The following is a 26,950-nucleotide window of genomic DNA, read 5'->3' on the forward strand; positions in this document are numbered from 1 at the left end:
CCGGGAGTGAAGTCAGCTCTTCTTTGTACTTTCACTTTTTGTTCTTCAGAGTTCCTACCTGTGAACTGCGATCTGAAGGCACCAGGTGCTGAGGTCAAGCAGGACAGCCACATGATGGGAGAGGACAAGGGTTTTGGGAAAGGAAGACTCCGGTCAAGTGCAGCACAGAAGCCTCCTTAAAGAGGAGGCTGAGCACACAGATGCCACCCGTCATTCAGCCATCAGCCTACAGCCACATCGGCAACCCCTGTTGAGGGGGGTCATCCAGTTGCTCATATTAATTTGTAAAGTATCAAGACAATTGTCTTGGGTGTAGCACATGTGACCCACAAGTGTCTCATTCCCATGCTGTAGTGCAGGATGGGATCGTTTTGGTCCACACATGTGTGACAATGAAGGTTATTTCTGCAATAGCTTTTTCAAAAGGTTCAGTGGTTTGGACGCGGTACCAATGTGTTCCCAAGGGTTCTTGCATTGAAAGCTTGGTCCTCAATGTTAGGTGGGGGGACCTTCAAGAGGTGGGTGTTGAGAGCCACAGCCAAAGGGGCCCCAGCAAACTTCCAGCTGCCAGCAACCAGCTGCCAGCTGATGATTGGCTCACAGCGGCCCCAGCAACATCTAGCTGATTGGCTCCTCTGCGGTGATGTTCATTGGGCTGTTTCCCTGCCCTTCAGACTGCCAGCTGATGATTGGCTCACAGCGGCCCAGCAACATCTAGCTGATTGGCTCCTCCACGGAGCTGCTCATTGGGGGACTTCTTTGGCTCCGCCCATGCAACCCAGCCAATCGGCCTCAAGAGCAGGAGGATTGTGGGAGGTGGTGAGGCTTGTGTGGGTGAGAGGCTTGTGGGAAGCCGGTGGTGGCAGTTGGGCTCTGAGGGTTTTTTCCTGAGGAGCTGTTTTGTTTGGCGTTTGTAGTTCTAAAAATAAAGTTAGTTTCTTTTGACAAGTGGCTCCTGAATTGTGCCCAGCCAGACTGCGGCAGGTGGGGCTTTTTGCCAGGTAATTAGGTCACCTGCCTTTGGAAGGTTTTGCTGGCTCTGAGTGAGTTTCCATAACAGCCTTCCTTACCAAAGAGCAAGGCTAGTCCTTGAACCTCTCTCTGGCTTCCCTTCCTTTTTTGCCACATAAGCTCTGACTCCCACTCCCTCCATGATGCCACCTGCCATGTTTTGATGGGGCCCTCACCATGGGCTGGCTGGCTGGGGCTCCCAGATCTTTTACTTTCAACCTCCCAAATTGTGAGCTAAGCAAATCTCTTTTTTTATAAAGTACCCAGCTTCAGGCATTTTGTTATAGCAATATCAAAAGGGTTAGTACAGAGGAGTAGTATGAAAGTTTGAGGACAGCATTTCCTAGTGTCCAGGACAGTGTGATGCCCACCTACTCTGCTTCACAGTATGTTTGGCAGAGCTCTGATAAAAGTTCTCTGTGCACAGAGGTAAGAAAGTGTACCAAAACAGCATGCTTGAATACTGGCATCTAAAAGCACATACAGAGAAGAGAATCACATTTGCTAAAGATGTAAAATATTTCCAGGTTTTTAAATTCAGGCTTCTTGTATAGCAAAGGAAAAACAGTGCTTAATATCTAGATTTTTCCACCAAAAGTTGAAATCTATATTCAAGAGAAAGTTAAAAACTATACAGATGGAACTTGCCACAAGAACTACTTTTATACGGACTTTTGAAAGCAGCAACATATGATGCCAAGAAAATGATGAAATTGTCAAAGGAGGTTTTATAAATCATAAGGGGCTGAGGGCTAGTCTGCCTGCATTTTGAGGCAGCTGTGTGCCAACTGCATGGCTTAAGACATTTTGAATTAAGAAGTTGTAAATGGTAAGTAATCATGAAGCATGTTAAAAAAATCAACTTAAAGTTTGTTAAGAACTTTTTAGAGATCAGGAAATTATTTTCTCAATGAAGCAAAAGTTATTATTTTTATTTATATTAAAAATCATTGTTTTTTCCCCTAAGAAAAAAATCAACAAAAGAAGACAATCAAAGGCTATGACTATCCCAGAACCTAGGACATATCTGGTGTCCTTGTAGGTTGTGGTCAGGGAATGTAGGACTGTATTCAACAATGCTAATATGCACTTTTAATGACATTTTACATCTCTGAAATCTGGAGGAATGTTATAGTCAGTGGCAGGTTCTAGCTTCACTGGTAGCAGTGTATGAAATTAGCAGAGCATCTTCAATGGACACCTTGCAGTCTCTGCACCCCTGGATGGCTATACATTCTGCGCCATGCAGACTGGACTTTGGTTGGACAGAGGGTGCTGTGGAGATAGATCCGGTTCACTCTGCACTTGCTAAACCATGTGCAGTGTGGGTCCAACCAGAGGGTTTTTTTTTTTCTAATTTGCATAAAAGTGCTTTAGGGGCTCATTGCTTCCCCAGCCCTTCCAACTGCAATCCAGCTCAGCTCCCCTAAAGACGCGTTTGCGATTGTTCTACTCCAACATCACCAGGGGCAGCAGGTGTTCCTGTGCCCTCTCTTCCGTGTTCCTGGCCCCGCCCAGGCTGAAACCCCATCTTTTTGTGCAACCTACCCACTCGCAGCTTGAAGTCATTGAAGGAGTGCTTGTTGATGGCATCCAGCTTGGCCACCAGGGCAAACGCAAACTCCACCATGGTGCCTATGTGCAGGTACTGCCGCTCCGGCTCCTGGAAGAAGGTAGACATGGAGATGTGGGTCAGAGGTCCACAAAAGGAGGCTACTCCTACTCAAGCCTGAGCTGCAGTCTGAAGGCCACACTGACAGCTCTCAGACAAGTGGTAAGAGCTAAGCCTCATCTGGAGGAAGCATTGGGTTGGAACCCATGTTGCTGGCAACGGAGACGTAAACCTCTGGAATAGAGGCACCGTCAGTGTGCTGGCTCCCAGTTAGCACACTTCAGGACAATGGCCACTGTTCCCAGGCCCTGGCTTTGGGAACGCCCTTCCTCTTTCACCCTTGAATGTCCGGAAGCGGAGAGTCTTGTGGCTGAATTATGTCCCCCACCCCAGAGTCTTATGTTGAAGTCCTAAGCGAGGACCACAGAATATGACTACTGGAATGTGCAAATAAGTCTTTAAAGAGGTGATTCATTGAGGCCATGGGGTGGGCCCTGATCTAATACGCTGGTGTCTTTCATTTGGGGAGGGGGTACCAGGGTTTGAACTCAGGGACACTTGACCACTGAGCCACATCCCCAGCCCTATTTTGTATTTTTTTTCGGGGGGGGGGGGAAGAGTCTCATTGAGTGGTTCAGCACCTCGCCATTGCTGAGGCTGGCTTCGCACTCACGATCCTCCTGCCTCAGCCTCCCGAGCCGCTGGGATCACAGGCGTGTGCCACTGTCCTCAGCAAGAAGAGATTAGGACACAGGCACACACAGGGGGACAGCCCCATGAGGACACCTCGAGAAGAAGTCACCACCCACAAGCCAAGGAGAGGCCTCAGGAGGAGTCCACCCTGCACACACCTGGATTCCAGATTACAGTCCCCAGACAGAGACCGTCACCTACTGCCACTGAGCCTTCCAGTCCTGCCACCCTTTGTCACACCCGTCTCTCATACTTGGTCACGGCAGCCCTTGCAAACTAACCTAAGGGGGACAATTTCCTCTCTACGGTCGCCGCGTGTTTCATCATCCCATGGGAATGAGAGGATCAAGAGCCGGAGGAGAGGAGGCCCCAGTTTCCACGGAAAACAGTGCGAAGGTCTGTGTCCATTACGACTGACTTACACTTATCACTCGGGTTACTAATTTATAACACCCACTGTGTTTATGTTTGTTTATGGAATTCATCCTTTATTAATTTCTGTATTTAGTTACACTTTAAAAATGATTATTGTTATTTGTGAATGATTCTGACAATAGAGTAAATTTAGAGTTTCTGAAGGTCTCAGCTTCCCCCATATTTAATGATGAGATGCACCAAAATAATTCAGAGAGCGGAGGTTTCCAAGTCCCCGTGAGCTGCTCTGCCTTCGGGCTGAGCTGAAGCGTCCAGCCTACTGTGCGCCTGTGGCTGGGCAGGGTCACCTATGTCTGCACCGACGTCAGAGCCAGAGAACCTTGCCGTGCTCACTGGGAGCATCCCTGGGAGTCTCTCCCCTCATCTCCTCCTTCACCCAGAGGGTCCTGGACACGGGAGAAGCACGTGGAAACGTTTACGAGCCACTGTGCCTGGGTTGACAGGGGGACAACCAGGAGGAAACAGTGGGAGGTGCCAGGTGCAGAGCTGGCGGGTCCCATGGGGGAGGAAACCCACTGATGCTCCTTTGGGGGTACATGCTCAGGAAGGAGCATCTGGGGAGCATTGTCCATGGGGGTGAGGACAAACACCCTCTCAGAGGCTCCGCAGGGGTGGGGGAGCAGGAGATGGAGACAGTGGACATAAGCCATGCATTCAAAACCCAGGGAGGGGGAGAACTGAGGCAGCACTGATGGAAAGAGGAGGTGACCCGAGGGTGGCTCCCCTGATCTGCAGAGTGATCTAGCAGGAAGGGGGAGGCAGCGCTCCCCAGCTCTGCTCCTCCCCACCTCCCCCTGCTGAAACTCGGGCCGGGCAACTCTTTGTTCTGGGGACCATCGTGCAGCAGCACGGGCACCCTGCAGCCTCTAGGAGACATGGGTGGCACCCCACCTCTAGCTGTGAAACCAAGTGTCTCTTCTCACTGGCAAATATCCCTGGGAAGGGGGGACTGCTCCTGGTGAGAGCCACAGCACTAAATAACAGAAACTTAGCGGAAAGAGGGAATAGGCTTCAAGAGAAGGAAGAAGTCCATCAAGAGAAGGATTTCTCCACTTTGTCAAGTAAATTGTATCTTCTAGAAAAAGATGATGGAAAGCGCTTTTGCTGTGAATTCTCACCATAAAATCATGGGAGGAAAAAATAGTGAAACCCTTGGAACCACAAAGCCACAGTCAGCTGACTCTGGTGGCAGTGCAGTGTCATGTCTTGCTGTCATGACTTGTGGGGAATGCGGGTTCGGGGCCTGTGAGGCCGTGAGTTGGAAATCATCTTGCTCCTTAGCAGGGAGCACGGGCTGCAGAATCAACAGGCAGGAGTGTGTGTGGCTCAGACTGCAGCTGTCCCCTGGGGAGGACGGATTGGCCATGGGGAAATGTTTGGTATAAAGTGCAGCAGGCGCGCTCTGCTCCCTAGTGAGTTATCGCCACATCCATTTTCATGCAGCAGGTTTAAACCTCAGGTTTTAAGTGACCTGAATAATAAGAAGAGATTGAGTTTGGGGAGTGGGGTATAAATCCAACGTCAAGAACTCATAAGGGCTTAGTAAACCCTAGGAAAAAATATGTTTGGTGTCTGGAAGAACTCAATTCATTTTGAAAGGTGCTTCTAACTGAGCTCTTGATAAATTTTTGATGGAAGTATGAAGCAGTTATTTCTCCCATGACCCAAATAATTTCTGCTAGATACCTCCCAATATGCAGCTGACTTCCAGCAACACAGCAAGACAACCCAATGGCTACTGAGATTACCTGAAGTCAAGTGACTACTTGGTAACCACGGAGGTGACCTCTTAGGCTAAAATTAACATGATCTCCTCCCCTTCTTCCTTCTGTGCATTGAGCGCCTGCTGTGTGCCCAGCTCTGTGTTCCCTGATGGAAAACTCTTGGTATGCAAAATCCCACTTGCTTGATTTTGTAGGGGACTTGGGCTGTCACCTAAGAAGCACTTTTTTTCTTCTTGGAGCTCCCAGAAGATCTGATTAGACCTCTAAATTCTCTGGATAGCTGTCAAACTTCCGGGTGAGCAGGAAGGACTCTTGCTGTGATGTTCTCTGCTCACCGCAGGAAGGGGTTCAGTGAATATTGCCTGAGTCTGGCAAAACTGGGATTAGCCATAGGTTCTGCAATCGTTAGCTGTGTGACTTTGGTTGAGTTAACTTCACTGGGCTTCAGCAACCTCACTAGTAAGTGGGACAATAACTCTCTACCCCATTGGGTGGTGGTTAGGATGATGTGAACTGACACAAACAGTATGTTCAGCCTCTATCCCTAGGGCTTTGGATCATCCGCCCCCCTTTGTGATGGAGAAGAGCATCCCTCTGCCCAAAGTGAAGGGCATCTAGGAGGTGTGTTCGTCAGCTTTCCATCACTATGACAGAATACCTGAGGTGGACGATTAAAAGGAGAAAAGGTTTATTTTGACCCATGATTTCAGAGGTTTCAGTCCATGGCCACTTGCACCCATAGCTCTGGGCCGGGAGTGTGTGTCACTTCATGGCAGCCAGGAAGTGAGAGATGGGAAATGGCCAGGTGCCAACATCCCCTTTGAAGGCATGTCCCCAGTGACCGGACCTCCACTCACGAGGCCTCATGTCCTAAAGGTCCCACCACCTGCCAACAGCACCGTGAGCTGGCAGGCCGTTAGCATGTAGGTTTGGGGGACACTGGCTGGGCACCCTCCTCTTTCCACACTCAGAGCATCCCGTGCCGATGGGGGCTTTGGCAGTGACCCGAGTATCTGACACTTCAGTGTCTCTGAGAGCCTCGGATGTGCGGTGATGGGGAGGCTCATCCTCTCAGTTGTCAGCTGCCTCTTAACAGCACACACAGAAAGAGGTTTCCCTCTCTGGTGGCGCACCATGATAGCTTGGTGTTGGTACAAAAGTGCGCGGCTTTGGGACGGCGCCTTCACCTCAATAGCACCTGTGTGGCTCTGTTCTCAACAGCAAAGAGACGGGCTCCTCGTTGCTTTCAACAAGCACTTCTGCCCCTGGGTCTTGGCAGTGGCAGGAGCCTCCTCCCGGCTGTCTGCTCCACCTGGCCCAGCGGGGTCCCTCTGAGGCTCCCAGCTCCTTGCTCACCCTGGAACTGCTACCACTGTTTATTCCCCACTCTGAACTCCGAGGGAGGTCTGTCCTCAGCAAGTGCCCCAGACCAGGCCTGGGGTGGGGTGGGTGGGGATCCCCAGACTGCTAAATAAAACCCCCAACAATCAACCTGGACAGCTCCTAACGTACAGAGACCCATTGCTGCCAGAGAGCCTGGACTTGCTAACACCCTGGGTGGGCAGGTGCAAGAGTCCTGGGGTGACTTACATAGAGCCTGGAATCTGGCTTGGCCTGGCAGAGGGAGCGGAAGAAGTGTGAGGAGTACTCACTGCAGTAGTATCTCAATCAGGGACTCAACCAGTGGACAGGGTGGTGGTTCACAGGGAAATGCTCACAACCCACATGCCCAGGCCTGCTGCCAACTTGTTTATATATAGTAAGCAATCAAATACTAAGTGTATGTTAAATGATGTTTCAATGCAATAACAATTTAAAAAGGAAATAAAGTAATTAAAAAGTAGTTACAAACATTAAAAGTAATCACAAAACCTGACCCGCACCAGGGTCCTACCTTGATAAGGAGTGAGCGCCCTACTCCCTCTTGCTCTCTGCTCTTCCCTCCTCTGTGTCTGTCCCTGTAAGTCACTTCCTCCCAGAGTGCTACAGGAAGGGGCATTAAGGTATCTGAAACAGAGTGACTAAAAGCTAGAGGCTTGGCTTCTTACAGCCACAGTGTGACGCAGGCATGGGTTTGAACGAAAGTCTTCAGCCCTGTACTTTGGTTTTGACGTTGAAGTTCCCACTAGAATTGATTTGGAAAAGATCAGAACTGTTCACATGATTGCTACGACCAGCAATGGCTCGGATCTGAGTTTAGGGGGCAAAAGAGAAGTTCCTCTATGAGCAGGTGAGGCTCCGGGGAGCCCAGAAGCTCCAGGCCATGGGCGCGGTGCAGACTGACAGCCAAAGAGGGCGGTCAAGCGCGAGCCTAGCACCTGCTTCTGCCCCGGCTGGTCATTGTCATGGGGAATGAGGACCAGGCAGATAGCCCACCCATTGTCAGGAGAAGCCAGAAATGATCGTTCTTCAGTGAAATGTCCGTAAAAAAAATACTGGTTAGCCAAAAATATACACGTGACAATAAGCTGGCTGTCAGGGCTTGAAGTCTAAAGGCCACAGAAAGGAACAAGCTGGGCACTGCAAGGGGGGCTCTGAGGACAGCGGGTCCTGGGGCAAAATGAAGGGCCCAGACGGGGGCCAGCCCCAGCTCCTGTCATGTCGAGGCCCACCAGGACATCTGGGCAGCCAGGCGCCTGCGTGGGACCCCGGGAGCAGGGTCCATCCCTGTGCTCCCCACTGCTCGACGAGCCGCTGCTTTCAAACAGCCATCAGTCCTGACATTCATGCCATCTCCCAGTCACTGTGTCATCATGCCTAGAGGTCACTGTCTCATTCAGGAAATGGAAATGCGGGGCAGCTGGAGCAGCCGCGGCAGCCGCGGCTCTGTCCTGACCGGGCACTGCTCCTAGGCCCTGGTTTCTGGATGGATAAGAATGTGGCTCCGGCAAATAGGAAAGGCAGAGGTGATCACAAATGCAGCTAGAAAGGCTGTTATTCAGATAATTTTTATATTTAAGAAAATCTCATTGATCGTTGGGAAGCCTATATTTTGCAAATTAAATTTCTTTTGTTACAGAAATAATTGTTTAAGCCATAAATTGTATTTTGCTTTAAACTAGAGAAACAAACTCTTCAGCTCATTTCAGGTAAGTTAATAAAGATAATAGTGACATTCATTTCTATAAGATAGCTAATATTAGCATTAACATTTTTTGAGCATGGTATTTTCCCCCAATCAAGTGTCATTGCACTTAAGGTTGACCTTTCTAAGTTTCTAATTAAAAGCTGCAATCATAAATAGCTAGTATTGAGTAGAAATTTCCTGCATGGATATCATAATGACATATAGTTTTCATTTATGTCAAACAAAGCCTTAACTCTGTTCCATTGGAGAGGGCCATGGTATCCATCTGCAAAACAGAGTATAAACCCCACCGTCTCTTCATGGCCATGAACGTTTATCATCTACCGTGGCCGAGGAGTCTGGTACATAGTTTTCGTGTTAAAGTCATTTTCTCAACAGCCTCATGAACTTGGGTGTTCACTTTATGTAGAAGGAACATGGGACTTGGGGGACTTGGCGATGAGGGTAGTGAGCGTGCTCATTTGGAAGCCATGCTCTTTCTTCTTCACCCTGAAAACACTCTCTGGTAACAGGTGCCTGGTGTGGATCACTGGGCAGTCAGGCCTGGGGAGGTGAGTTGCACTGTGTGGTGATGGGGCGGAGGGATGGGATCCTGGCCAAGAGTGATTTGCCAAGACAGGGCTGGAAGAACTTAGATACGAAGAGCTGGGTGCAGGGATGGCGGTGGCAGGTAGGAGAGGGCTGGTGAAGTGGCAGGGGAGAGAGGAGGAGGGACGACAGTGTCAGGGGTCACCTTCCAGGAAGGTCGAGGAGCCTTGGTCCTGCTGGGGGCTGGCACATCCTCGGCATGTGTCAATCATGGGACGGGGGAAGCTGGAGGAAATGGCCAGCTCAGGCTGTCCTCAAAAACAGTAGGCTTGGGGGTGACCTTGAAGTGGCTCGCAGCCATGATGACAGGTGGGGCTGTGCTGGCTGGGTGCACCCCGGGTGGCAGGGAAGCATGCAGAACTGCAGCTGTTCTGGTGCCTGGATTGCAGGGAGAGGAGGGTGGCAGTTGGGTGGTGGCTGCAGGTGTGGAACCCGGCTTGTTTGGGGGAGCTGGGAGGACAGGAAGAAGACAGGGTAAAATGAGAAATCTGGGTGTCCACAGGAAGCTGCAAGTGACATCCCAGCTTGGCCCCATGGTGACCCCATGGTCAAGTCAGTGGATAATGGTTTCAGTGGGGCTCACAGAAGCAGAGGAGTGGAGAAGGTCTTGGGTGAGATCCTGAAGGAGAGGAGACAGTTAGAGAGAACATAACCTTGTTCTCCAGAGGAGGAGCTCAGGTGGGAGAGGCTGAGGAAGCTGGGAAGCAGAGGATTTCTGGGTGTTGGTGAGGAGTATCTCATTGCCTCCTCTAAGCACTCATCCTCCAAGTTTGGGGCCACAGACAGGACTTGGAGGATGAGTGCTTAGAGGAGGCAATCAGATTTGAGTTTTGTACTTTGAAAACAGTTTTGATCAAGAGTGGAATTTCTTCCAGGCACGGCAGTACATGCCTTTAAACCCAGTGGCTCAGGAGGCTGAGACAGGAGGATTGTGAGTTCAAAGCCAGCCTCGACAATTTAGTAAGGTCCTAAAACAATTCAGTAAAATACCCTGTCTCTAAACAAAATATTTAAAAGGGCTGGGATGTGGCTCACTGGTGAAGCACCATTGGGTTCAATCCTTGGTAACAAGAAAAAAGAAAAAAAGGAGTGAAATTTCTGACTCTGGCAGTATTGAGGCAGAATTAGGGGGTGGGGGTTAGAGAAAAAGTCGAGGGAAAAGAATAAGGACAGTGGATATGGACTGTCAGTGCCCAGAACCCGACTGCGAACAGAAGAGAGAAGCCTGAAGACCGCTCCTGAGGATCCTGGAGGCCAAGGTCTGAGGCCAAGGTCTGAGGACGTGGTGGGCTGGAGGGGGTGAGGACAGGCTGCCTCCCACTCTGGATGTGGGATGTCTCCATGGAAATCATGAAGGTCCCACTCAGGGGCTCAGGTCTAGAGCAGGTGAGGTGGGTGACGAGGCTGGTCCCTGCTGGCTCAGGGTGAGGGGCAGGAGCATGAAGTTAAGGGGACGATGCTGTGGACCCTGGGGGCCCTCCACATGCTTCTTGTACAGAGCAATTGTATGAAAGGGAATGGGGAGGAGAAAGGGAGGGGAAGGACTCGGGACTGAATTAGGAGCAAATTATATTCCATGCATTTCTGAGATGATCTTCATGTTATGTATAGCTAATATGAACCAATAAAACTGTAGAAAATGACTAATACCAAATTAAAAAAGAAAAGACAATTTACCTAGGCCATCTGACCTACTGTGGCTTCAGTGAACAGAATGGATGTGACATTGCTCAAACTATCTGCTGTCCTCTGGGCTGTTTCCCCAGGGCCAAGGAATTCATGTCCCCAGACTCCTTCCTGTCCCTAAGAATGCTTTACCCTGAAGGAGGTCCTCTGTGACCTTCACAGAGACCAAAGATTCCAAGACCCAGGAAGATAGGATAATGGAAAGCAAGACCCACTGACCATTATATCTGTAAAACAATGCAAGTTCCAATTAGAACCAGTCAGTGTGGGCCAAGGTGACCCAGGGCTGCCTTTAGCATATCATTTTGAACTCATTAAAATGGTACAATCCCAATCCTCATGGGTTTCACTTGGGAACCTATGGATAAAATCATGAGCAGTAGGAACTTTAAAAATCTCAGGCTATTCTACTGTCAGTCAAAAGGTGAGGGGTGGTACCTGAGCAGGTCTCTAGAAACTTCCCTAAGACCCTCCCCCCTGCCAATAAAACTGGGTAGCAAAGGGGCACATCATTGCTCTCTCCTCTTAGAGATGACCCTCTCCCTTCTTCTTGAGAGTGCTTTCCTTCCTAATAAACTCTGCTATATTTTGACTACATTTCATATCCTGTCCAAAATTTTCTCCTGCAGAAACAATGCCACTCCTGGATTCTGCTGATAATAGCTGTTGGCTTCAGGGGGCGCCAAAGAGCGCAGCAACCTTGACAAATAATATTCTAATGCCATGTTTTAAAAATCAAAACCAACGCAGAAAAATTCAGGGTGAAGTGAAATAATGAAGTTCTAAAGAAAGTGCTGTAGGCTGAATTGTATATCCTCTCCACCTTGGACTCTCCAGCTTCAGAGCAGTGAACACTTAGAAGGGCCTGTTCTATGGTCTGCTGCTACGACAGCCGCATGGACGAGGACAGACCATCCTGGCAATGCTGTGCGGAGCATCTTCGAGCCTGAGGCAAAAAGAAGATCACCTGTCCCTGAATTCATGTTCTCAGTGTTATTTTTAATGGCTCAGTTTTTCCAGGACTTTAAAGGCATTGAAAAAGTATAAGTTTGTTCCATTAAAGTCAGGAAAGTAAAATGATAATTAGTTTTCTTAGTAAGGGATTAAAGGATTTGAAATTCAAACAATGTTACATTTAAAAACCTCCGTTTTACATTTTCCTCTGTAATTTTTCAGTCCTTTAGACATGAAGAGTATTCACCATTTTTCGATACTTCAAACCTTTAAACACCACCAGGCCCAGGATGCACTGTTTTCCTTCTGCCTCGGGCTCCAAGCTGGCTGGGAGGGGCTGCTCAGAATATAAGGGGAAGATCTCTCTAAGCTTTCTGGTATTGCTTGTTTCCTTTGCCTCTTCCACTTAGTACCAGAGAAATGCCTACCCATAAACATGACACTGAAACCACCACCTGAAGAGAACAGGTGGAACATGTATTGTCCCGTTCCCTTGGAAAAGCAGGAGAGTTCCAACTTGAGGCAGAACTTCCACCTCCTGTTCTTTGCCCAGGACTGTTAGGAGGGAAGCTGCTGGAGGAGCGGCTCTGCTCTGACACCTGGCCTCTGGCTCCTCCCACACCAGGTGAGTGTAGGAAGAGAGGATAGGCAAGTGGGGCTGGGCTGCTCCCTCTACCTGTCTTCAGAAAACTGAGTTCTGGTAAGTTCTATTGCTCTGTGCTGCATCCAGCAGAGGGCAGGCTGCACAGAAAACCTGTGCTGAGAGTCAGGCAGAAGATCCACTGTCCTGAGGGGAAAGAGGGGGCTTCCTTATGGACCCCTTGTCTACATGCAAATACAACATGAAGATGATCTCCTAGGATCCCCAGTGGAGTGCAGATACCCAATTTTGCCCAAACCATTTTTTTCATCCAAATCCCTATGTGACCAACTGGGTTTTAACTGCACAGCTTAAACAAAAGCACCAGGACCATCCTTACTGAGCGTCCTTTAGATAAACAGTTTTCATCTTCACTGCATTGCATATCTGTTATATAAGAGATATATGGTATATCTGTTCTCATCAGCTACTGATTGGCTTTTCTTATGTTCATTTACTGGAGTCCTAGGACAGACCCTCAGACCCTATGAAGCCTCCAGAATTCTCTTTTTCACTGGATTGCTTAGATTGCTTAGGTTGTATACTCAGTGGTCTCTCGGTCTCTGTGGCTCCAGGATGATCTGTGCACAGAGCCGAGGCTGGCATGCACAGGTGGTGGCGGACGCGTCTGTACCTGAGCGTGCTCCTGGCTGGGCACAGCGCTCAGACCCGTGGCTGCCATGTAGGTGCTGCCGATGGTCTTGATTTTTTCAACACCGCTGAATTTTGGCTTGGACAGCAGCTGCAAACGATGATAGTCATTCAGTTACTTAGATGGACATGGACCCAAAGCCAAGCCCTTCTCAAACACTAGTGCACAGCAAAGCGAACCAGGCTTGTCTCAACCACCGTCACCACCTTGACCTGGGGCTTTGCTGGGGGAAATCCACAAGGGCATGGCCTTGGGAGGAACAGAGCACAGGGAGTTGCTACCCATGAACCTGAATGACCTTGGCTAGAGAAGGAACCAGGGTAAGATATGATGCAAGTGATAATGGCCTCAAATTTCCTGACTCAGTGTTTGAAAAGTATCACATGAAATTCTGATTCAGTGAGGGAAGTCTTCTCTGCAGGGTCAGGATGATATGTGACCAATGGTCAGTGCTGAGGATTGGACTTTGGCCTCAGCTGGAAAGAACAGAGATCTAGAAAGGCTCCTCCATCAGCCCTAATATTTCTGGTCCAAGTGCTGGTTGCCTGCTTCCCAGGTGACTTCTCCCCATTCCATGACTTCAAGGTTTGGGATGGGATGACTGAAAGTTAAGAGCTAGAAGCTTCCCAGACAGAAGCTGTAGGGCAGAGGGAGGATGGGTGGAAACTCTGGAAGGTTCTGTATCTGCTCCAGAGGGGCAGGGCTCAAATGAATGGCACCAACTAAAGACCAGAGCCCTTTCTTGCTCCCTCCTCAGTACTCCTGTTTTCAGAGAAGGTTCTTTTAGGGTTACATGTCAAAGAACGTAAGCTAGTGAGCAAATCCCTGGATTGCATGTCCACATTCCCACTGTCACTTGCTCTCAGCACAAGCTATATTCCTGAGGGGCAGCTGAAGCAAGCTTACACGACCTCTTTTTACTAGGCACCAGGGATAATGGTAGAAATATTTGGTTGTCATGACTTCTCCATGAATATTCAGGAAACCTCATATTGAGGACGGCAGTAGGAGAAAACACACAGGACTCAAAGACTGTCAGAACTAGGTTCGTCGTAATGCACCAATAAAAAATGTAAAAAGAACAAAAAAAAGAACTAGGTGGATTTGAAAACCATTGTGTTATATAATCTCATCTCTGTATTTCAAAATTCTATGAATTAAGCTGAACATATGCTCATGGATGTCACTGTCCCTCTAGTTTGCATGATAATGATAAGAGTAGTGTAGTTGCAAAACCCTTAAAACGGGAGACAGGTTTGTCCTTCTCAGAAAATAGAACACATTATTCTCTATGTAGACAGAATATTGAAAGTTGAAAAATGACACCTATCTCAAATTCTAAAATGTATACTTTGTCCTTTCTAAAATGTGATGCATTATCCCACCCACATATTGCTTTGTCAATAATAAAGCATGTCATTCATACCTAGCTCAAGTTGATGTCTGACAAAGACCTTGAAGTGTGCACAGACATGCCAACAATCTACTATAATAAATAGATTCATTATATTTTAACATATAAAAGGGTGGGCAAATATTTTCCCTGAAGGTCAAGACTTGGTCGAAAATTTACTAGTGTGCAGGATGCAGATTTTGGTAGCTGTCTCTAGCAATCATTATCAGCTTCAAAAATAAAATGTTTCTGTCTCTCCCAAATTATTGCTTCAATACAGCACATGTCTTAACTCCAACCATCAGAAGTTAAGCCAGAGGACATGTCTTTAGGTATGTTACTATACTGAGTTCACTGAAGTGCACTGGAATCTTGAAATGGGGGACTGGGCCCTGCCCTTGAGGGGTAACCCTCAGACCTACATCATCAAAGTCCGCGATGATCTCGTTCAGGAGCCGAAGGCATTCTAAGCCCTCCTTGTTCACATCTGACTCTGTGTAGAATTCTTTGAAATCCGGAATGGAGGCAAACATGACGCAGACACAGTCGTATGACTGGTGGTACAAGTCCTGCCGGGGAGAAGAAGAAGAGCTGAGCTCTAGGAAACCATCAAAGATTCCAGAGGCCAGGGCTGGCTAGGTGAGGATTCATGAAGAAATCACCTGGGGGGAGCACTCCCGGGGCCCCCCCATCCCTTGGCCGGCTCCACCTTGCTCCATGGAGGTGAGGCTTCGAATGAGCAGATGCAGAGACAGACCCACTCCCACCAGCTACCAGGAGGTGCCCCCAGTCAGATCTCTGTCATCTCTATGTCTCTGATCACAAGCAGCCATGGAGTCAGGCCCAGGAAAGTGTCCTTCAGACAACCCAAGGAAAACAAAGTCAACTCCAAGATGACTGTGCTGTCCCCGCTGAGCCAAAACCCCAGCCCCTATCCTTGTGATTTTAAAGAGAGAGAGATGCACAGCTCTTCAACCACAGGCAGAAACAGAACTGCAACATCTGTCAACACGACCCAAGGTGTTGCCATAACTTGCCAACACCCAATGAGAGCTTCAGACTCGGAGGGTTTCAGAAAGGAGGGGCTGTCCAGTGGGCTTGGGGCTGAGCAGGCATGGAGGATCTGCCTCCCCTGGCACGGGCTCACGAGGGCATGGGCAGAGCAGCCCGTACCTCCAGGGTCAGGGTCACAGTGAAGCACAGGAAGCTCCTGCTCTGCCCGGAACATTCCAAGGGTTCTGTGAAGCAAGATGGATGACCTTGGGGTGGAGGGAACCAGTGGGGAGCTGTGCTTCCTGTGTGTGCCAGCGCGGTGAGGGAGCCCATGGGTACGACTCCATGGGTACTCTTGGCGCTGCTAGAGGACACCCATGTGGATCCCTGGGCAGGGAGTGGGCACTTAAATAGCACTACAGCTTTGAGGCTTGGTGGCCTCTCTGGGGGACCCAGGAGGTCTCCTAGTGAACACACCAGGACCATGGCAATCCTACTGAAGGGCAGCCTCAGGGGAATATGAGACTCCTGCAGGGTCCCTGTTCTCCGTGCCCACCAGCCTGCGAGGGCTCCCGTGGGTGCCTCAGATCTGCGCTCACCGCGAGGACAGCAGAGCCCAGTTTTCCTTTCTATCCACACTCATTACCGGCTCATTGTGCAGACCTGCGTGTTCTTCTCTGCAAAGTCATTCTGTGAACCTCCATTTCCTGGGAAGACAACCCAAGACAACTGGGCTCCATCACGCTGACTACAGCCAGGGAGTCGGGGCAACCCCGGGAGCCTGTTTTAGTTTGAAATGTCCATTTTATAAAAGTAGTGTAAACTTCAGTAAACCCTGCTCTTAACTAGAGGGGTATATTTAGCAAGCCAGGACACATTTTCTGGACCCTGCTTTCCACCACTGTCAGTTGACATTGACCAGAGCAAGCCTCAGAGAGACAAAGATGACAAACACAAGCACAGTAAGAGCCAGCACTTACTGAGAGCCCCACAGGACAGCACGGGGCCTCCCCGATCACTCTGGAGGCACTAGCTCTCCTTGACCAAGTCCCATGAGGCTTGTGCTGTCATTCTTACCCAGATAGGAAAACTGAGGCTCAGAAAGGCTATATTACAGGCCCACGGCTGACTGTGCGTGCAGTCCTCCCTTGTACAATCTACATTTATACATTATCCTGAGTCTCCCAGATGACCATGGCTATGCTACCTGGATTTGGGGGTAGCATGGAGCCCCCATCATTTGCAAGTCTTATGCCTTTATCTTTCTCTCTTCCCCTTGAGTTTTGAAGGTGTCTGGGGGTGGGAACAAGATGAAATGCAAGACTGAGTTGATTGGCAGTTTGGATCTGACACGTCCTCTCATTCTATAGCTCTTATCAGGAATGCATGGGGGAATCATCCATGGGTCTTCCAAGAAGGCAGACACATCGGCCTCCCACTGTTCAACAGAACCTCATCCCCTGGGGCGATCCCTGGTCCCCTGGTCCTGAGACTCGGGGATTCCACAGGACTGTAAGTACTTGAAAACAAGGGGACTTTTATGCTTTCTGAATTCTCTGGAGCCGACAAAACTTGCAGGGAATGGAGCTACACTCTTAATTCACCAGGCCTTTGGATTGGGCATGGGACTAGAGAGGACCGTGTGCTAAATGGTGGATGACCTGAGTTCCTCATACATCCAGAGATCTGGGGGTTGGGCTAAGACAGGTGGGCAACCCTTGAGGAGGTTTTGAAATCCAGGGTCTGGAATGGGTGGCCCTTCTCAGCAGATAGCCACCGGAAAGTATCATTGAGCTTTGGAATTGAAAGTGAGTTTGATGTCCTCTCAATACTGGAGGCCCAAGATGGCTATAGTTAGGGTCCCAGTGGACTGTTTTTAGTATGAAGCCAAGGTCATGTGCTGAGGGCCATTACCAAGTAGGAAATTTCCTTGCCAGCGTACCCCATGTTAATTTCGCTGTTGACATTGCATGTTAGGTGACCCTGCCCAAGGACGAGGGTGGATCCAGGATTAGGGTGTATCCTGCAGTTTGAGGAAGTATCCCAATCCTTGGGTTTAGGGCGTTCCCGGTTTAAGACAAGTTTAAGGCGTTCCCAGTTTAAGACCTTGGGTTTTAGGGAAGTTCGATGTTGAGGATTATTGCTGCTGGAATTAGGGCGTTCCTGCTGCCTAAGCTCCTGTTGAACTCTCGTGAGATTCAGAGAGCATTTTGGGAAATAAGCCTCGTGGAGTAGGTGATTTGGGTGGCAGGAGAACTGGGATGGCCAGAGAACGTGTGTGGAGGCCGGTGTGAGTTCGGGAATAAAGATTTGCTGTTTGAATCTACAAAGCTGTGTGGTGGCTCGTGATTCTGTGCCCAGCCAAGACTGCGGCAGTCATGGACACCCTGATTCAGCTTAGGTACTCAGGGTCATAAATACCTGAGCATCTGCCCACTTACGTAACCTGTTGGGATTGGGCTTTCTTTGCCTGGCCGGCATATAAAATAGGTCTCTGGAAAGACTCAGGTGGGCTAGCTGGGGGCTGCTGCTGCCCTTGAATAAAGCATGTCTATTATCCCAACTGGGCCTCACATCTTCTTTCACCTGCCAGATCCCAAATCTGTTTCCCAGGGGTGAGCCTCCGCCTGACAAATATGCATCCACATACTCACAACCCACCGAATGAGCTCAGCAAGAGGTCACCTCAAAGCAAGTGTTTCTATGCTCACTGTCCTTTCCGGTTATTGAGTGTGGCTAGTTCTTCTCCTATCCAGGATGAAAACCTGTGACAATCGCAAGGCTCTTCTTGCTACTCTGGGTGACGCAAGGTCCTCTCATCCACACTTATGGAGTCCAACGAGCAGTCAAAGCTGGACCTGGTTCAGTGTGAGGCCTTGGCCCTTCCTCAGGCTGGGCCTGACACGGGATGGGAAGGGTTGCAGGTGGCTTCTATTCCTTCTGCCTGGTTCTTCTACTCCCCTCTCTTGCGTATCAGGTTTTACAAACCCTTCAGGGTAGTAATAGGGAAGAAAGATGTAACTGGGACTGAGGCTGTAGCTCAGCTGTAGAGCACTTGCCTGGAGTACGATGGCATGACTGACCCATGAGGCAGGACGGCTCTCCACTGACTCATCTCCCCACGCACCCACACCTGGCTTTCCTCCTGGTGGCTCATGGATCGTTAGCTCCCTGCTGCTTCCCCCCACTCCCGTCCCTGGACGCTGCCTCCTCATGCTGTGAGGGAGATGCTCCTCCTGCTTGTGGTCACTCTCAGCCTGGGCTCTTGGGCTATTTTTCTGGCTTCTCTGCTGAGGTCTGCTCACCCTTCCAAATAGCTTTATAAAACAGGATCTGAGAAACCCCATGACAATTCTCTTTCTCTTCTTTGGTCCCTGAGCAACATTCAGTATTCTTTGCCCCTCAAATCCTGGCAGCCCAGTTACAGTCCTAACCACAGCTCCCAGTTCTGTGGGCCCAGAGCCACCCTCAGCCTCTGCCCTGGGTGTTTTTAGGTATCAGTACCATCCATCAGAGCTTCCTAGGACCACTCAGAGACACAGTCATGGGCACATCCTAGACTGAGAGGTTCTCGTCCATTCTCTAGTCCAGAGGTGAAGAATGTCCCCACTGTCCCTTACAGTGGGTCTCATTCCCACGACATTCTGTCCTCCAACCCTCTTCCAACTTCTAATCTCCTGGCCACATGTTGAAGGGTCCAGAACTACAGCTGGCATCTGTAAATCCTGCACCGTGTTTAGCACTTCCTTTGGACATGAAAGCAACTGTCCCTTTGTATCACAGGCTGAAATTCATATTAATACTGTGACACACACACACACCCTGGACTTGTCCCCTTGATCCTTGATGGTCTGCCATGACAGGTAGGAAACACCAGGTCTGAGGATGCAGACATAAACAGCGCCTCCTAGAGACTAGAGTCTGGTTGGAGAGACAGCAAATATGGAGACATAACAACAAACTGCACGCAGTGCTGCTCAAGGCCCGGCAGAGATGGCCGGGGCTTCTCTGCAGGCTGGAGGGAGCCTGCTATGTTCTAGGAAATGTTTGGGACCTCATTAATTCCTGGATTTCCCAGCCTCCCAGTGGTGCAGTGCTCCCTCTTACGGTCCGGGCTGCATAACATGGGCTCCCACACCGGGACCTTTCCCATGGTCTAGGCAGGGACTACTTAGTACCCTGTGTCCCCGACTGTCAACTAGTACCTAGACAGTTAGGAAATACAACAGCATCTCCTGAAAGCCAAGTGCAATCTGGCCCGTCCCTCCCATGCACACAGAACGCTGTTAGGGGTTGAACTGGTGGTCCTGAGGCCCCTGTGGTTATCAGAGGAGGGAGCCCTGTTTGCATGTGGGGTTTATCCCCAAATGTCTGAAGTGGCCTCTTCTTTTGATCAAATCTTGGCATTCTCAGAAGGAGGCTGTCTGGCTCAAAATGATTCATGATTCCCCACCACCGGGATTCAGCAAAGGGTCAATCTGGTGACAAAATGCAGCCTTCTTAAGAATCGATGGGAACCTTGTTGGCCTAAGTGCAGAGGATCCAGCAGATCACCTAAAACAGTGGGGGCTCCCCGCATGGCCTTGCTCCCAGCCTGAATGGGGGCATGTGGGCTGGACCTTCCCAAGAAAGTGACAGCTGACAGAGAATTTTCAGTAAGTTATAAGTGCAACTGCCCCAGGGGAAAGAGGAGGAGGAGGCTGCAAAGCTAAGCTCAGGCACAATCCGTCAGCTCTACGCATACGCAGTCCCAGCAGAGACTTAGTGAACAGCATTTCATCCAAATAAAAGCTTTGTGGACTCGGTTGTTACAGTGATTGAATCATTTGTACATATATGCAGTGGGTAGGAGAATAAAAGGACAGCCTAGAGGGTTCTTTGTGACCATAGGTCATGACATATGGCATGCTATTGTTCCTAGGATTGTTCTGGAAAACCATGGAGTGAAGGATGCCCAAGAACCTGCCCCTGATTCAAAAGGTGATCATCAACTATGGACTGTGCCTCAGAGGGATATGGACACTGCCTCCCTGGGGTCCCCCAGAGCCCTGACTCCTGGGTTCTGCCCCCAGAGGCTGTTCAGGCTCAGGGCAGGTATTACACCAGGAGTCAGCTGCACCAATCAAGTGGGAAATGGCCATGGATAGCTCATCTGAGGGAGGGAAACAAAACATGACACCAAGTCTGGTTGTTCTTCATTTGATTTGGCTGTTGTTTTTCTGTGGTTTTGTTTTGTTTTGTTTTGTTTTGTTGTTCGTTGGCCAAAGTCTTGTTTTCCTGGATTTTTTCCAAAAGACTCACAGGAAAGCATCACGAGGAGCTCATTGGAAGTGGGCTCCTGTGGTGGGTGTCCCCTGGCTGAAAGGCTGGTGCCCATGAACCCCTCATTCTCTGCATCCAGAGGGGGAACCCTCCACTCCCACCCAGCGGGACCCAGGGAGGCAGAGGCTGCCTGGAGTGCTTTGTCTCCAATGTCACACAGAAAAGGATGACATTGGGTTTTGTTCTCCACTTTATTCAGGCCCTGAAAAGGTGGGGAAGGAAGTTTCCCTGAAAGCTTTTGATAAATCCCCAGGCACAGAGATTCTCCAAGTTTTGCAAGAGCTTGAGGTATTTGTTTAAAAGGTAGCGAAGTCTGAAGGTTGGTTACACGCCAGCACAGCTCGAAAAGTCTTATGTGAATTATTGCTTCTAAAGTTAGTAGCACTAACCTCTGAGAGACTGGAGCTGAGGCCCAACAGCTAAGAGGTGCTGGGCCTGGGCAGAAGCATTGCTCTCGGTCACCAGAAAGGGCCCAGCAGGTGGAGGGAGGCTCCCACTGGACCCAGGAGCTGGCAGTTTTTACAGGAACTGGGGACCCTGCACTTGGAGAACTGCTGCTGGTGGCATTGGCCACTCTGCCCTGCCCCACTAGAGTCTGCAGGAAGTGATGCCACTCCAGGGGTCATAGGTCCATCACAACTAGAGCTTCTGCTTGGACCGTCTTAGGCAGAGAGAGCTGAGCAGGGAGTGCCTGCTTGGTGCTAACATTGTGGAGGGGCAGAACCTCAAAGACAGCTAGACTCTTAAAAAACACAGGCCCCAGGGTTAGAAGTCCCTTGTTAGGTCAAGAAAATGGGTTCTTCTATCTAGGGACAATGTCTCACTAGGACAGGAAGTCTGATGCCATCCACAGGAGGCAGGAGCAGGAGTTTTCTATGGTTTATGTGCTCAGGCGCGTCTTTTCGTAATCTTGTTGTTTGTTTTCATAAAGAAATAAAGCCCCCTCCCTTACTGAGACTCACTGTGGAACTCTCAGACCTTTAGTGACCTGGCTAAGGATCCTCCTTGTTCAACCCCCGTTTGCCTTCAGTGCTTTCCCCACAGGGACGCAGCTCAAGCATCTCCCCTCCTTCGCTGTTTGATCTCTGGAGGTTGGATAGCAAAATCTGCCCAGGAGGCAGGGCGAGCTGTGTCACCAAGCAGTCCGCTCAGGAATGCTGTGACTTTGTCTGAAGAGGCTTTTAATTGTTTAGTCCTTGAGTTTGACAGTGGCCCTGTGAGCAGCTGCCTCCCCCAATATTTACCCTGACCATCAAAAGTGAAAATTAGCAGGGAAATACAGGATATTACAGCCTGACTTGTGTTAGGTGGGGCCGGCCTCTCCCACCACATGGAATCTGCATTAGACGACAACACAGAGAACCTGGCAACCTCCGAGCTGCGCAGTGGAACAATGGCTTTGGAGTGTCTCTCTGGTGTACTGTCCCAGCTTTGGGAATCAGCATCTGTTGTTCCACCCTCCTGAGCAGCCCACAGTGTCTGGGTCCCGAGAGAGATCCAAATGCTTTTCATTCACGTGACCATTATGAGACATGGAGCCATTTGTGCCACGGTTGGGAGGCTGCATGGTTGTGCTCCTAAGCATTTCCCTGGAGGGTTTGGGCTGGCCATGGTCAGGAGCACATCTGGGGATTTTGTTCCCCTAGGGAAGGAACAGCCACCTTCAGGAGCCACCACTTGGAGCGCAGTAGACAGACACTGGCCATCATGAGGAGATTATCTCAGAGCTTAAAGGTGGGTTCCTGAGCACACACAGGGAGGTGGCTGTGGCAAGGCCCCCCAGGACCCTCTTTACTTGAGGAAGGAGGAAACAAAGCACAGAGCTGTTTTCATCTAAATGAGCTGATTTCCACTTTGTTCCTGAAGAGGTCCCAATTGCCCATATGCAGTGAGGCAGTAGCAAGAGCAGGACTCAGCCCAGGCCCTTGGCTCTCAGCTCAGGACTCATGTTAGGTGGGGCCAGCCTGTCCCATGACATGGAGCCACCTGAGTGGGGAGGGCCACAGGAGATGCTGTGTGCCCTTTTAATACTTCAAATGGCAGCACTGATTAGGGGACTTGGAGAGAAGTGTCAACCCTCCCTCAGAGAACCTGAGGGTCATGCGGAGGGAAGGTGCTCCCTGCTCTGGGTCTCACCAGTGTGGACATGGACCCTGTGCTCTGCTCTGTGAAGTGCCACCTCCCCTGCACACAGCACTGTGCAAACACGCTACACTCTACCCAACACCACTGCAAGGGAAGGCATATTTCTTCTCCCTTTATAAATGGGGGAACTGAGGCTCTGACCTCAGAAGAAACTGGCTCAAGGTCACAAGAACAGACAGAGTTGGAGCTAAGATGTGAGCCCATGGTGCATAGCTGTACGCTTTTCTCTTCTTCCTCAACTGGGCTTTCTGTGTTATTTCTAAAGGGCAACCTTAGAATAAGCCAAGCAAACAGACAAGACAGTCCAGCCCAGGGACACCATGGGGGAGGGCCAGACCTGTGGTTGGGCTTCACCACCACCTCTTCCTGTCTACCCCAGGGCTCCTCCAAGTCTTCACTAGGTGCTTTCCTCATGCCAGGGGGAGAGTAGCCCCTAACAGCCTGGAATCTTCTCCCCATCCCTCTCCCTCCTTGACTCCATCTCCTGGCTAGTTTAGATTCAGAAGTCCCTTGCTCAGAGTGGCCATCCTGGACCCTGACCTTTGCACTCCTAGTGTCCTTGGACATAATAGGCTCCAGTACACAGGAGGAACCCAGGAGGGTGGTTGCTTCTGACCTGTTTGTCTCTACATCCAGGGCAATGCCAGCTGGGCCACAGGGCAACGTGGGGAAGAACATGCTGAACTTAAAACTGAATCGACAACAGATATTTGGCTCCTATATTGCTAATGACAACAGTAATTTTGTTTCCTGTGATGAACAGCAAGTAGGCTGCTGATATACCTCCTGAGTGTAGAAATTACCAGGGAAGGAAATCGTTAAGGGCACAGCCTGGAAGGCTCCCATGCCCTGCACGCTCTCAGGGAGACGAGAGAGCTGGCCTGCAGCCCCTCACCCACTTGCACCGCATTCCCAATTTCCACTACACCTGCATGCCATAGGGAAGTGCTGTCCCACACCATGCTGCTTTGTATTCTGGTATCGTCTGGATCGAGCTCATCTACTATTAGCTCATTTGTCAATGGGTTCCCTCTGTGACCCTCCCTGTCCACTCCTGAACCTCAGTGGCAATCTCCTAAGTGCAGGGATGGCTCCGAGTCTCTGCAGTGCTGAGCACAGGGATGTGCACTCAGCCCTTGCTCCTGTGCATGCTTTCAAAGGAAGTCCGTCTGCAGAGCTGTGTCTTGCTCTTGTAATTGGTGATCTCTGCAATCCCACGATGTTTCATTTCATAAACCTTTTCAGCATTTTAATGACAGCCTGGTCTTTTCAGCTTGAGCTAACTATCCATTCCTGTAATGTTCCATAAAATTCCCATTTCCATCCATTCATATGGACAGACGCAAGACTTTGTTCTTGTGTCAATAACTGCTAAAGGCAGTGGGTCTTACAAATTATCTCATTATCTCTGAAATTCTAAGTTCCTTAAAAGGCTCTTGGGGAAGCTGAGAGCAAGGCGCCCTGGGCCTGCAGGCTGCATGGCTGATGAAGGACTCTTGATTGGGCTCCATCATGGCTGGTGAGGAAGGAGTCCCCCATACCAGGAGAGGGAAGTAGCCACTTTGGGAGGCATATTTAGAATGACAGCCCCTCAGAATGCACATTTAGAACTTTACACAAAACCTTGCATAATGAATCAACCCCTTGCTCAAACACTGGGTGATTCTAATGCCCTATTCTTAACTGATGTCTCTTGACCCATCAGCATGCTCTTGAAAGTGACAGTTTCAGGCCAGCTGTGCACATGTGCGAAGTCCCACCGCACCCAAGTTCCTCCTGCCCCGCCCCAGCCCAACCCCACGTGCTGACCTCGTTCTTGAGGCTCCGGGCCAGGAAGTGCTCGGCCACGTGTGCAGGAAGCACATTCTCTAGCAGCACGCGGTTCAGGTTCTCCATGGTCTCGATCTCCTCCCGCTCTTTTTTGAACTTGTTCTTCCATAAGAAGTCTAACCTACAGTAATATTCATTCTGTTACAAGAGGACACAGAGGTAAAGAAACAATAGGCATCGTGTCCTGCCAGAGAGTGGAGGTTTTAAAGAGAAAACAAAAAGAACAAAACCAAACCATAAAAAGAACCCCCAAGCAGAATTGTCACCCTCCCCACAAAGCCCTCAGTCCCCCAAAATATCCCTCAATCAGCCTCTCACACAGTTTTGCCAAAATGGGTGAAGTGACAAACAAGCTGCAGGAGCCAGGAATGAGCTATTTGTGCGGCTCGTGGGTCAAAATGACAGTGAGGCTTCTCCGGTGGTTAAAGATGGCTTCAAGTGTGTGTTTGTGTGTGTGTGTGTGTGTGTGTGTGTGTATGTATGTTTTGCATAGTAGAATATTAATGATGGAAAATGAAAGATCCAATGTAGAAAAAGTGTCTTGGTCAATGTTTTGCATTAAAAAAAAATGCTGTTCCTTGGTAGCAGTTCTCCTGCAGTATTTGTGAACCAGTTTGCCCCTACATGAATTAAGTAATTAAGAGTTGATTGTAGGAAGAAACGATTTATAGTAGAGGGGATGGAGAGAGAGAAGGGGAGGGGAGGGGAGGGGAGGGGAGGGGGGACAGTGGAGAATGGGATAGACAGCAGAATACATCAGTCACTAGAAAGGCAATTTGTAAATCAATGGAAAAGTAACTGATGTGACACAGCAATCTGTATACGGGGTAAAAATGGGAGTTCATAACCCACTTGAATCAATCTGTGAAATATGGTATATTAAGAACTATGTAATGTTTTGAACAACCAACAATAAAATAATTAAAAAAAACACTAAAAAAAAAGAGTTGATTGTAAAATATGGATTTTTCATTGAGGATTGCCTTGTACATAGGAGAATTCCATTATATGTGGACAAAAGCATGTGATGATACCATTTAATTAAGATAGTGCCTGCTAGTGAGAACATCTGTGTTCATGTTTTATAATGCACTAAAATATGATATTTTTAAAAATTCAGTTATTATTATATTATAGAAATGGAGAAGTCTATTTACCAACAAGGGTGCTTTTGGTCTTGGCATCACTTTGTGCTTCCTGGGATTTAATAATTCACTATAATGAAAGAGCCTTGGCTGAGCCCCTCTGGAAAAGGAGGGCTTAGGGGAGAGGGTGTATTTCAGCACACACAGCAACTTAGTGACAGACAAATGCAAAGAAGAGCCACATGCAGTGTTTTGTTAGTTCTGTTGGTTTGGTCAATTAGAACAATGACAGTATAAAATATAACAACACACACACACACATGTACACACACACACACACACATGCACACACATACACGCACACACTCATGCACAAATGGGAGTTTTTGAAAATCTGCATTTTGGAACCTGAAATTATCAGCCGTGTTGTGTGTGATGTACCCAAACACATTCCTCCTCCTCCTCTGGTGTGGCATTTATTTTACCTCATGTAGAAAGACATTTTCAAAATAGACTACAAGCCAGATATTTTGAAGGTTTTATGCTAATGCCAAGTTCACCACCCACTGTCCTAACAAAGCCCATGCTATGCACTCACCAGAAAGGCCCTCTGACCTGGAGGACAGACTATTTACTCGGATTTGGGTGGGTAAAGCAGTGATGTGGTTGGTTTTAAACTGAAGCATCAGAGTTGATATGGGGGGGATTGAGAAGACAGAGAGCACATCCAAATCAGGCCCCAAGGCTACAGGAGAAACAGAAGCCACCCGCAGAGAGCCCATTCAGGCAGCAACCCACTACAAATTAGAGAGTGTTTTAGTTAGTGTTCTGTTACTGTAACAAAAGGCTCATGAACCACAAGATGTTACTCAGGCTTTGCAAGAGGCTGCTACCACAGCATAGGCAAGGCCTCTGTTGGTATCCTACTAAAAAGAGATCAGTATTTTGGCACCAGCTTCACTGGGTAAAAGTGATGTTTTTCCCTCATCTTTCTCCTTTTTTTTTTCTTTAATTGGTTTTATTTTTTAAATACATGACAGCGGAATGCATCACAATTCTTATTACACATGTAGAACAATTTTTCATACCTCTGTTTCCT

The 26,950-nt window shown here is 49.1% G+C and overlaps 1 protein-coding gene and 1 long non-coding RNA gene across 3 annotated transcripts in view; both read right to left on the bottom strand.

The window, feature by feature from the left end:
- The window catches only part of ADCY2 (adenylate cyclase 2), a 380,789-nt gene that overhangs the window by 11,338 nt on the left and 342,501 nt on the right, over window positions 1-26,950 (bottom strand). The window contains exons 20-23 of one of the 2 annotated variants that reach the window (XM_081292584.1): window positions 24,746-24,904; window positions 14,899-15,045; window positions 13,066-13,173; window positions 2,560-2,674 (exon numbers count right to left, since the gene is read on the bottom strand). In XM_081292584.1, the coding sequence (XP_081148710.1) occupies window positions 2,560-2,674; window positions 13,066-13,173; window positions 14,899-15,045; window positions 24,746-24,904 (529 nt within the window). Of the gene's footprint in view, window positions 1-2,559; window positions 2,675-13,065; window positions 13,174-14,898; window positions 15,046-24,745; window positions 24,905-26,950 lie in introns of those variants that run through there. The other variant, XR_014021747.1, reaches the window with a different exon arrangement.
- Window positions 3,231-9,329, bottom strand: LOC308647980. Its single transcript, XR_014021752.1, has 2 exons — window positions 4,971-9,329; window positions 3,231-4,738 (listed from the first exon to the last, which is right to left on the bottom strand). It is a non-coding gene; the product is annotated as an uncharacterized lncRNA (long non-coding RNA).

Source organism: Spermophilus citellus (assembly GCF_964194105.1).
Source record: "Spermophilus citellus genome assembly, chromosome: 1".
In the NCBI taxonomy this organism is placed as follows: Eukaryota; Metazoa; Chordata; class Mammalia; order Rodentia; family Sciuridae; genus Spermophilus; species Spermophilus citellus.